Source organism: Lotus japonicus, chromosome 1 (assembly GCF_012489685.1).
Source record: "Lotus japonicus ecotype B-129 chromosome 1, LjGifu_v1.2".
In the NCBI taxonomy this organism is placed as follows: domain Eukaryota; kingdom Viridiplantae; phylum Streptophyta; class Magnoliopsida; order Fabales; family Fabaceae; genus Lotus; species Lotus japonicus.
Window position 1 is genome coordinate 136,991,251 of NC_080041.1, and position 12,948 is coordinate 137,004,198.

The window sequence follows — 12,948 nt, forward strand, 5'->3', positions numbered from 1 at the left end:
ACCACTCAGGTATTGTATGGACTAGATGTTACATTACTAAGTCATCTGGTATGATCTTATGACACTTACTTACAGCAAGTCCATTGGGTCGGTCGATGGAATTGGGATTTATGGCTTATGAGCCGACCTGAACAAGGGCAAAACAAGGTGGTGGTGTTTCTATTTCTGTTATGCGAATCATAATGTTGATACCACTCATTTTTTCCTTACGAATGGTAGGAGGTGTTGGAGGAATCTGGTGTTTAGAAGTAGGACTAGGTCATTTTAATTTGCGAAAAGAAAAGCTTACGGACAACCAAGGTCGTACGAAAATACCCACAACTTGAGTTTGAAGGTATGAAAAACACTAGAAAGAGGGGTTGGAATAGGGTTTTGCAAAAAAAAAATGTTTCCTTTTAAGCTATCAAGAAAATCTCTCGGTTTCAAATTATAGAGGGTGCAAAGGATAAAAGAAGAAAGACACGGTGATTTTATCCTGGTACACTTGAACAAATCCTCAAGCTACCTCTAGTCCACCCGTCAAGGTGATTTCTTCCTTTGTTGAATGAAGGTAATCCACTAATCAAAGGTTGTTATAATCTGCACTAGCACAACTTGCTCAGTGACTAACACACCTATGAACTAGCAATCACTAAGACACACACGTCTTAGTCTTCTCAAGGATTCTGACCTAACTTTATCCCTTAAGGAATTACAAACACTTTGAACAAAGTTTGTGTTTACAATGAAGTGCTTCTAAACAAGCAATGTGTAAACAGAATTAGAACAATGAATAAAATAATTGCTAAGGTATTCACTTGAGTGTATTTTGAATCGCAATAGTTTCTTAGTCATTTCTTCCTTTCTTCAGCCTTTATATACTCCAAGTTTTGAGTGATGTTTCCGTTGTGAGATTCTATCCGTTGGAGGGCACTTCTGGAATTTCCAAAACCTGTTGTGGCTGATCCTCGTTAGATAGGCTGTCAAAATAGTACACTTCGCTTGTACATTTGATAGTGACCCTTGCCTTTTGCTTTTAACTTCTGATCTTCAAAGGTGCTTCTCATTGGAACTCGTGAAGCTTCTAATCAGAGTCACCAGGTTGCTTGGATCTTCAGAACTTCAAGTCTTCGGCATATGAACCGTTCAATCAGAACCTCTGGTCTTAAGAACCGGCTTTCTTTGGGTCTAAAGAATCTTTAAGTCTTCAGGGTCAATGACCGTTCTCTCAGAACTTCTGGTCTTCAACACTTGATCTTCATAACCCATTATCAGAGCTTCATCTTTAGAACTTCTGAAGGAATAATCTACCGTTCATCAGAACGTAGTGAGTACGGAAGCGGATTATTGGTCAATCTTTGGTCTTTGACTTCTGATGAAATCATCTCTTAATCAGAATCAAAATCTGTTTGTCAAACACATAAAAAGCAAACGTTAGAGTACCAAAATTGTTCATCCACAATTATATACTTGTTATCATCAAAACCTAGAGATCTTGGTCTTACAGAGTTGTCTTTAAGTTCCAAGCAGCACAAACTGTCAATAATATTTTACACAATAGTGAGGGTTTTTAATCTTGCTAATGTTTTATGGTGGTTAAAAATGTTAATAATGTGTACGTCAAATGTATGTACCACCAAATTTCGTATGTTCACCTGTCAACACTCGTGGGAGAAATATATAGTGCAGATTTTAAATAGACACTTAGATTAAAAAAAGAAGACACTGAAGAGAAGATTCATCAAAAAATTTAAGCTTAAATATGTTTTAGGTCCTTGAAGTAAGGGGAACAAAATTGGGTCTCCGACTTTCAAATCATTTGAATGTTATTTCTGACATTTTTTTTACTAAATCAAGTTCAATTGATAACGTGTCATCAATTTTGATCGGTCAACAGTCCACGTGGCGAGCTATTCAGCTGAGGATGACAACGCAAACTTGTTACATATAAATTTTCATCTTGATAAGCAAGTATTTGAATAAAAAACGTACAGTCAAGGTTTAACAGGGCAATGAGAAATTCACTTGGAGAGCTAATTGCCTAATTCACACCAAAGACCCCTTGCTTTGTAGTTTGCAGACATATCTATAGTCAACATTGTGCGTGATTAACTTAAGGCCCCACACCTTTCTATTTATCCATGAATAATGTTGCTTTCACACCTCTCTTTAAGGTGGAAATAGGTGGAATGAGAAGAGAGATATAAAGAAAAGAAAAAGTAAGAGAGGTGAAGTATAAGATGTGATAGATGATAAGAGGAGAGAAATAGAAATAAAAAGGGTTAATGGTCAAATTGTTCTCTGTCTTTGTATCGGATTTTGAATTTAGTCCCTCCCCGGTAAAAACTAAGCGATATCTCCCTGAACTTTCACGCATTTGGGTATTAGTCATCGCTAGAGGGTGGAGGTCCGGCGAGGGTGCTGAGTGGCAGGGGAGTACTGAATTGGCATTATCCATGTCATTCCTAATTAAATTTTACCAAGTGCACAAGACCTAGCCACCCACAATAGCACATTCAGTTCCAACAACAAGAGTCCAACATACTCATCAATATCATCATCATACTCAATTTGGGTTTGTCTTGGTTCGATAGTGATGGGGATGACTTGATTTGGATCTGTTTGGTCTTGCTCTTGCTCTTGCTCGATATGGATCCATTTGGTGCTCGATTTGGGTTCGTCGTTGAGTGAGATGGCTTGATCTGGGTTTGTTCCACGCTTTCTTCTTCTTAACTGATGCAAACATGGCGATGGTGGTAAAAGCTCTTCTTCTTCTTAATTAAGTTGTGCCTATTTATTGGGCACCCATGGATTCATCTACTGTATCGTGACATCAAAATTTGTTCTTTACCCGAAGGCTTCAGCGTTTAAGGTTGTTCCTGATCTGAAGAAGACAATCAATTTTGAAGGTAGGGTGAAGGGTTTCTGGAATTTGGTTTTCTAGGACTGAGTGTTTTGGGTTTCAGTTGTTAATTTGTTGAGATAAAGGGCAAATGTGGTGGGAATAAGATGAAGAAGAAGAAAATGAAGATCTGATGGCAATGCCTAGGGATTGCTCTTCTTCTTGTTCTGCTTTTTATTTTGCAAATCTGATGCTTAGCAAGGTTGAATTTTTTATTTTCCATATTTGTCATGTTCCTTGTTCTACTTCTTGGTATAATTTTCATGTTTATGGGTTTCTGTATTTTCACATGAAGACGAAGATTTTTGGGTTTTTATTCTTGTTTTTGTTTATTTGAGGGGTTTCTTTTTTGGGTTTTAATGAGATTGAAGTATGAAGAATGAACAATGTTAAAGAATAATGAAGAAGAGAAAGAAAAATATGGGTTGGGATGAGGATGAAGAGTGAGATGAAGATAATGAAATGAAGATTTGTTGAAGATGATGAAGAAGATGTTCTTCAATTAATTTAATTATTTTGTTAATTTTAATTTTATTCAATTTTTTTAAATAATTAGTTAATTATTATGTGGAATTTAAAATTAATTTTAAATTACACGTGGCGTGCCAGATTAGCCAGTGACAGAACTACATGGAGGCAGGGGAGGGCTATGCCTCACCCAAGGTTCTAGAGAAAAAGACAATTACAATTAATTAGTGCATCAAATAATTACAATATTTTCTTTTTTCTTTGCATAAAAAATGTATATAAATTTCTCTAAAAAAATAATAATCAAAACTAGAAGAATTGAATAAAATTTGAAAAAGAAAATTTCCCTAGTTCCCCACTCACATCAGCACTTCCCTACCACTCAGCAACTAATACTTAAATGAGTGAAAGTTCATGGAGATATCGCTTAGTTTCTTTTGTGGATAGACTAAATTCAAAATCCGATACAAAGACAGAGACCAATTTGACCATTAACTATTTAAGTCAAATAAAAATGAGTGGAAATAAAGTGTTTAAAAAATGAGTGGGTATATATGATTGTTGATTTATCCATCTATTTCTATATAGATCCTTAATTTCTCTCTAAGACAACTCACTCTCGAAACACCCATACCACGAGCAAGATGAAACAATTAGCCTTTAACAAAATTTCAGGTTCCTCGTCGTCTAACAAGAAGCTCTTCTGGCCTCTCTTTGCTACTTTGCTTCTTGTGGTCGCCGCCATTGTGGTTGTGGGCGTATCAGTAAGTTCCCGTGGCAAGAACGATAATATTGCCTACTTCTCTTCATCCCACGTGATCATCAAAAGCGCTTGCAGCAGCACTCTGTACCCAGATTTGTGCTTGTCAACACTATTAGCCTCCTCCAACTCTGACTCTCAGAAAGTAGTTTCCGGTCACAAAGATGTGATAGAGTTGTCCTTGAACATCACCACTGGAATTGTTCAGCGCAATTACTTCACGGTGGAGAGGCTGCTCTTAGAAAGAAAGGGCGCCGGCCACACGCTCACCAAGAGGCAGAAAACCGCTCTCCACGATTGCCTGGAAACCATTGATGAGACCCTCGACGAGCTGAGCAAGGCCAAGGATGATCTCATACATTCTGATCTGTCTCTGTCTCGCCACACTGATCATCTCAAGACTCTGATCAGCTCCGCCATAACTAACCAAGCTACTTGCTTGGATGGTTTCTCCCACGACGTAGCTGACAAGAACCTCAGGAAGTATCTGGAGGAAGGAGAATTGCATGCGGAGCGCATGTGCAGCAACGCACTGGCAATGACCAACAACCTCACTGATGAGATCAACAACAGCAGGAGGAAACTGATGTATATGTCCATAGATCAGCTGGAGGATAAGGAGGATGGGATGATGATCAGGTGGCCCGAATGGATTTCTGCCACCGACAGACGGCTTCTGCAAGCGGGCACGGTGACTCCTGATGTGGTGGTAGCGGCAGATGGCAGCGGGAAGTTCAAGACGGTGTCAGAGGCGGTGGCTGCAGCTCCTGAGAAGAGTAGCAAGAGATACATTATTAAGATAAAAGCAGGAGTCTACAGAGAGAATGTGGATGTGCCGAAGAAGAAGACTAATATCATGTTCGTTGGTGATGGGAGGACCAACACTATCATCACGGCAAGTAGAAATGTTGTTGATGGCAGCACCACCTTCAACTCTGCCACCGTCGGTATGTCTTCCCTTCATTTTTTTTTTGTTATTTAATGGCCACGCACTGTAGATATATATATGTATGTAAACTAGGGCCGCACATGAGTTGTGTTGGATGGATTTTCAGGCTAATCAGGATCCGAACCGATCAAAACTGTTTGGTTTGGGTTGGGTTGGGTTAGATTTCGTCAACTTTCACCTACGAACCCGAACCAACCCAATCCGACAATCTTCGGGTTGGTTTGGATGGATTGATTTCGCTATATTAAAATAAAAATAAATCTGAAATATTGAACAATATTAAAAAACAAGTATTTCAAGTCTCTAACATGCAATTACATCATAAGTTCATAACTTCCGTCTACACACATCTATACAACAACACATAACTAAACAAGTATCCTAAGTCTTTAAATATGACAAGTAATTACAAACAAATTAGTCTCCAAATCTCATAAAAATCACTCTAGTAGTAAGACTCCAAGTCTTCATAAATCACATACCCTACTAGTAGGTTAGGTAAAAATTAAAATTATTATAAATATATATTAAATAATATATTATTATTATATGATTGGATTTCGGGTTGGGTTGGATGGAACATTATGAAATTCAATATCCGATCCAAAGTTCATTGGATCGTAATAAAATCCATCTGATAGACCCGTTTGCCCATTTCAATCCGTATTTTTACCATTAGATTGGATTGGGTTGGATGGTTTCATTGGGCCTACCCGTCCATGTGCACCCTAATGTAAACTTAACAAGTCCAATTTTATTTGCACCAGTCAAATTAAAAAAAGAATGTCTCTAATTAATATAAGTTGATTGGTCCATTCTTAGTAAGTGTCAGATGTGTAACTCATTGGGAACCAGCCTGTATTCATAAAAGAAAGCAGTGAGATTAAGATAAGATGGACAAGCTCCTTTATTACAACTACCAGTCTGTTCTCATCGAGGTTTAACTCAACCAACTCATGAAGTAGTAGCTAGGTTTAATTTACCGTAATAAATACGGAAAATTTAGATAAATATAGCAAGAAAATGGATATGTATTGACAAGAGTCACTAGATATTGACCAGAGTCACTAGCTAGATGGATAAAAAATGCATGGTAGCTATAGACTTGATTCGTAAGTAGTTCATGGCAGAGAGAAATGACAATTGGCGTAAATGAAAAGAATAATGTTACTCACACACCTCTTTTTTGAGGTGGAATGATGAGAGAGATAGGAAGAAAAGAAAAAGTAAGGGAGAGAAAGTATGAGATGTGATAGATCGTAAGAGGAAAGAGATAGAAACAAAAAGAGGTGGAAATGAAGTGTTTTAAAAATGAGGTGTGTATATATCATTACTCAAATGAAAATGTTGGGTAGAAAATTTGACATATTATTATTCAAAGATTTTATAAAAGAAAGCTAAAGATGGACAAGCTCCTTTATTACAAACTACCAGTCTGTTCTCATCAATTTTAACCAACATCAACCATTTATAAGGTTTGAAATTCGAATTAAACTTTAGATTTTAAATTTTTTATAAAAATTATTTAACATGAATGAATAAAGCATGAGTAAGATAGCCTCAATTATATAATATCCCCGTGCGTGTTTGACAAGCACGGGTCTCAAACTAGTTTAGATAAATATAGCAATTAGCAAGAATAGAGATATGTATTGAAAAGAGTCACTAGATATTGACCAGAGTCTTTTTTTTTTATTAATTTCAGGACTTAAAGCGCCCAACTAAACTCTCTCATAGAAAGTATTACAAGAGTCAAACCTAAAAGAAACGAAAGCAAAAGGAGGTAAACTATCATAGATCCTCATAGGCATGAGCAAGGATAGCCCATTCTTAGCAAAAGCGTCGGCTACAGAGTTAGCTTCGCGAAAAACATGCTTCCAGTGAAAGTTGGAGCAGCGGGAGGTGAGGGACTTGACCAGAGTCACTAGATAGATAAAAAATGCATGGTAGCCATAGACTTGATTGGTAAGTATAGTTCATGACGGGAACCAATTAACCAAAAGAGGGTCAGAGAGAAATAACAATTGGCGTAAATGAAAATGTTGGGTAGAAAATTTGACATATTATTATTCAAATATTTATTTTATATTTGATAAAGCAATAAAAAGTTTTGTTTTATTAATTTTTTAACGATTTGTTTTATGAGATTAATTTATATGCACGACAGTGTAAACAAATTTACACAATCATTCAATCACATAATTCCATTTTATATTTTAAATATCATTCAATTTAAAATTAATTATGAACTAGCAAAATGGAGGGTTGTAATTGCATGAATTTTTAAAACTTATTTACAACGTTAGTGCATATAAATTAATCTCTTGTTTTATTAACTTAAAATAAATAGTTTCAAAAAAAAATTAAAATAAATTATATATATATATATGTTATTTTAATTTTCTCTCATAATCCAAAACTAAGAAAAAATGATATATAATTTTAAAAAATGGTATAATTAAAATGAATTATGTTAGAATAAATTATTCTTAAATTATTCCAACTATAATAACTTGTGTTGTTTCATTTTAGTTTTTTTTTATTATATCTATTCAACCAATCCAATAATATAACAATTTAAAGTGGTCGATTGTTTGTTTTAAATTTTCGAAAAAAAAAACGGGAATAATTTTATGTTTAAAATAAACTGAAAAGTGAAATGAAATCACTTTTAAAAGGTAATTAATTAGATTTACAAGGTAAATTTATATAATACAAGAAAATAATTGTAAAATGAGAAATAAATTTAGATAACAAAAATTTCCACCCCAAAGGGTATTAACGTTTTCTAAAGCAAAAAGTTTAAAATCTTCCTGTTACTATAGCCATTACCAAATGAAAGAAATTAAAAATATCTCTATATATATATAATTTAGGTCCATCAAAACCATAAGAAACCATAATGCAAACGCACTTAATAAATGTAGGGTACTGTACGTGTTTGAAACTTTGAACTTGTCTAGACAAGCCTATTAATTGCTACATCGTTGTCTATGACAGTAAGTAGTAATGTCTTTTGGTTTTATATCAGAATTCGAATTCGCACTGTACGTACTTGTTAAGTTTGGTTTTAGTTCTGCTAGCTGCTACTCATATTAATACAGATACAGGTTATATAGAATATAAATTGTTTAGTGAGATCAATAATATAAGCATTTCCTCTGGTACAAGCAAAAAAAATTTTAGGTCAAATACATGAGTAATATGTATCAATAGGAAAATTACAGATGAAAACTCTGAATCAACCCTGTAGGTTTATTGTAGTTATAAACTATGGTTAATCCTCTAATTCGTCCCTGTGGTTGTGTCGCCGTCTGAAATTAGTCCCTCCCCGGAAAATTTAAAAATCTAAGTCCTCACGTTTGGAAAGTGTGTGGAGCAGGTCCTCATCGGAGTTGGGAGCTCCGACGAGTGATGATTAGGCTTGCTGACTAGATAATTTTTTCTGACGTGGCATTAAAAAAAATAAAAAATAAAATAAAAAATAAATAAACGATTTAATTAACCCAAATCCCCCTAAATTAACCCAAATCCCAATTTCAAACCCTAAGATCATTCCCAATTTCCCCAAATTAGGGTTCCCTGCTTCTGTTTCTTCTTCTTCTCTCCTCTTCATCATCTCTTCTTCTTCACCACCCCAACCCCAACAGCCACCACCCCCAACAAACGCCCACCACCACTCACTAAAACCTCAACCTCAACCTCCACCCCCAACCATAACCGCGACTTCCTCCAACTCGACACACACCCACCTCTTCCCTCCCTTCAAACCTCACCCTCACCCTCACCCTCGCCGTCGTCGGAGCTTCACGAGGTGGAGATTGGTGACGGCGGCGCTGGGTTAGGGCAGCAAGAAGCAGCAGCGACGAAGGCAATCGGAGGTGGTGGCGTGTAGAGCTTCAGATCGGAGAGGGAGATGGCGATGGCACAGACAAGGTCTGGAGAAGAGGAGGTGACGGCGGCGCGAGGCTCTCGATCTGCCCTTTGCTCTTGTTTTGCTTCTTCTTCTTCTTTCTTTGTCAGTCTCTCTTTGGTGTTCGTGTGGTCGTCGTATGAAAAGGGAAGTAAATGGTTGCTGGGTTGTTAAGGTTGCAGGAGGTGGGGGTGGGTTTCAGGGTGGTGGTGGTGACTGACGGGTCTGGTTGGGTTTGGGTGGTGGTTTCTCGGTGGCTGGGTATGGGTGGGGTTGGTGGGTTGTTGAGCTTGCTGGAGGTGGGGGTGGATTTCTGGGTGATGGTGGCTGGGTTCGTAGGTGAAGATGAAAAGGGACGTGGTGGCTGGTTAGGGGAATTGATTTTGTTTAGAATTCATTTGGGGAACTGATTTTGTTTAGAATTAATTTGGGGAATTGATTTTGTTAATTAATTTAGGGTTTATTTGGGTAATTAATTTGACATGTAATTTTTTAATTTTTTTTCTCTTGCCACGTCAGCCTCATTTATCTAGTCAGCATGCCTATTCATCACTCGCCGGAGCTCCGGGCTCCGGCGAGGACCGGCTCCAGACTTATTGCAAACGAGAGGACCCAAATTTGTAAATTTTTCGGGAAGGGACTAATTTCAGACGGCGAGACAAAGGCGGGGACCAAGTAGATGATTAACCCTATAAACTAACCCCAAAACCTTTTGTTTTTCTAATTCAATCTTTCGGCTACTGTGTCCCTATAGCTTGCACGCTTCTTCCACTCTCTTCTCCTCCCAGCCCCTCCCTTCAAACTCCGGCCACCGACTAACCTCCACCGTCCGTGCCACATCTTCATCTCCGTCCAACCACCACGGCGGTGGAGGGTTAGAACGTTCAAAAAAATTGCAGAAACACCTAGCCCTTTTCCCTTTTAATAACCCAGAACCACAACCACCACCAATTTCCTCTTTCCCCTACAATAACACCACCATCACCGCCGAGGCACTTCCCCTTCTTCAGATGGGACGATGTTGTGTGATCTCTATTTTTGTCTCTGGGTGGGCTGGCTATGGCTTTCAGAAATCTCCACATCAAGACGCGGTTTAATGGTGCCGTCACGGCGTAGGTCGTAGTCCTAGGGGAGCGATTGGTGAGGGATTGTACAGTTATGTCGGATGTGTGGGCAATTGGTGCGGTGGTAATGAGAAAGGGATTGTACGGTGATTTGGGATGGTTTGATTCTTAGTAGGTTTTTTTTTTTTTTTGGGTTAGCAACAAATTGAATTAAAGAGGCACAGAGGTAGAAACAGAAGGGGGGAGAACAGAGGAAGAAAGTAGAATAGAACTAACAACAAGCAAGTAGAAATGACCTGATTTGAAAATAGAATGACTATGTTTCTACGGTTCCAACACAAAATTAAAAACATTCCCAGTGAAACCCAAAGCCATCAACAGTCCCAACGTTTTTAATCAAGAGGATATTCCAACACCAGAAGCTACCACCAATGCTATTAAATCCCACTTTACCCAGCTGAATTGAGACAAAGGATTGGTTGGATAATCCACTCAAAAGCTGAGAACCGAAATCCTTTCATTCTCCCGGTGGTGGTTTGAGGGTTTCTGTTGAATGTTGATGATGGATTGGGGGTGGAGAATATGGGTCTCGGAATGACTATGTTTTACATAGATAATTATTAAAAAGGGTGAGGGCATGTTTAGTAAGCTAAAATTCAGCTGGGGTCATAGCACTTGTCTTATTAAGTGTCCATGCATTATTGGTACATATCACTCCTGTAGCTTACACTCAACTGAATTTATGGGCACTCAAGCATGCACCAATAATATATAATGGCGAAAATTAGCTTCTATCGGTTTCTACATTCTATTTTCTTCTTCATCTAGTTTTCTGTTATACTAGTATCAGAGCTATCAGAGCTCTAGCTCTGCTGCGCAGCCTCTCCCATGGCAGAACCCTTGGTTCTAATTGTGCAGAATGCACAAAATCCCTCAAGCCCACTCTATATCCACCCGAATGAGAACCCATCATATCAGTGGTTCTGAATTCCCCCATTCTTTCAGAGAGCAATTACCAAGGTGAAGGAAAAGAGGAATAGTGTTGTCTGATTCCTACTAGGGATGAATGACCAATTCTCAGTTGTGAGATCCCAAATCACGTTGATTGATCCAGTGCCACCTATATATAAGGTGTTTGCTCTGGTGGCACAACAAGAAAGACAGTTTTCAATTGAAAATGGAAGCTGTACAAGAGTCTTCATGAACATCACAAATACTGGTAGCTAGTGTTGATACTTGAAAGAACAACCTATGTCCCTGCTTACAAGTCTCATATATATATATATATATATATATATATATATATATATATATATATAGTAGAAAGGTTTGCTCATTTTACGGTAAATTGAGGCATATATACTATAGACATATGCTACAAAAAGCATGGATTCCCAATCCAACTTCATATTCAAGAAATAATTTTATCATAGTTGCTAATTTTGTTTCATACTAATTAAAGCTAGATTTACCATTAACTTCTCTTATGTACATGTGTATGCTCTGCAGCCGTGGTGGGTGAAGGATTCTTGGCGCGAGACATTACCTTTCAAAACACAGCAGGTCCCTCAAAGCACCAAGCAGTGGCCCTTCGAGTGGGGGCAGATCTCTCAGCCTTCTACTTGTGCGACTTCCTTGCGTACCAAGACACCCTCTACGTTCACAGCAATCGGCAGTTCTTTGTGAAATGTTTAATAGCTGGCACTGTTGACTTCATCTTTGGGAACTCAGCTGTTGTGTTCCAAGACTGTGACATCCATGCCAGGCGTCCCAACTCAGGCCAGAGAACATGGTCACTGCACAAGGACGCCTTGATCCTAACCAAAACACAGGCATTGTCATCCAAAAGTGTAGGATTGGTGCCACCAAGGATTTGGAAGCCGTTAAGAGCAGCTTCCCCACGTTCCTTGGGAGGCCATGGAAGGACTACTCTAGGACTGTTATCATGCAATCTTCCATAACTGATGTCATTGACCCTGCTGGCTGGCACGAGTGGAATGGCAATTTTGCTCTCAATACCTTGTTTTATGGGGAGTATCTCAACACTGGGCCAGGTGCTGCCACCTCCCGAAGGGTTAACTGGAAAGGGTTTAAGGTCATCACCAGTGCTTCCGAGGCCCAGGCTTTTACTCCAGCTAATTTCATTGCAGGTTCTACCTGGTTGTCCTCCACTGGATTCCCATTCTCTCTTGGTCTTTAATTAAGTTGTGCGCATATATATGTACTTATATTTAACTCTAGGCTATGGCTATCCCAATTCCATCTATATTTGCTGTCATGTATGGACAAGGGCAATGTAGCCGTTGCTTTTGAAGAGGTTTCTTATAAATTTGTTTAAATTTGAATGTTATTTATTCATTTCGTTGTCGCTCTGAAACAATCTCATGGTCCTTACTTTTAGAGATGAAAGTATGGAGGCATGGTGAGATTCTATTAACTAGTTGATGAAATGCAGTGTCTGTTTATGATATATAAATTATTTCCACTGGAGTTTGCACGGCTTGTTTGTTACCCTTGCATTCAGGGGGCTAATACCCAGATAATATATTTACTTGAATGTGAAATAGCTTCGCCTCATACTAAGTTACTAACTCCCATTGTTAGGCTCATCTACTTCACCGACCCAATGCTCTCTTGTTATTGACAGGTTATCCTCGATCACTTCAGTCTTCATGTCTTTTGAAACTCCATTTAGGTGCTTGGTTTTTTTTGAAAACTTGGGTATAATTAATGCAGAGTCCTTAGCTTATTGATGGTCACTTGAGTATCAATTTTTTACTAGTTCAGTCTTTTGTTCCATCCTTCTGTAGCTATGACCCAATGAAGTGGGGAAAACAAATGATGGGCTATCCGCCAGCAAGTTCAACCTCTTATTGTACTAATTAACACAATATAAAATGTGTAAAAGGTTTT

At 38.1% G+C, this 12,948-nt stretch overlaps 1 protein-coding gene across 1 annotated transcript; it reads left to right on the forward strand.

Moving 5' to 3' along the window:
- Positions 1 to 3,934: 3,934 nt before the first annotated feature.
- On the forward strand, positions 3,935 to 12,393 carry LOC130731467 (pectinesterase-like). The gene is given in 3 exon segments (XM_057583768.1): positions 3,935 to 5,056; positions 11,545 to 11,817; positions 11,820 to 12,393. Coding segments are annotated over 3 exon segments (1,752 nt in total). The 5' UTR covers positions 3,935 to 3,993; the 3' UTR covers positions 12,236 to 12,393.
- The last annotated feature ends 555 nt before the right edge of the window (positions 12,394 to 12,948 follow it).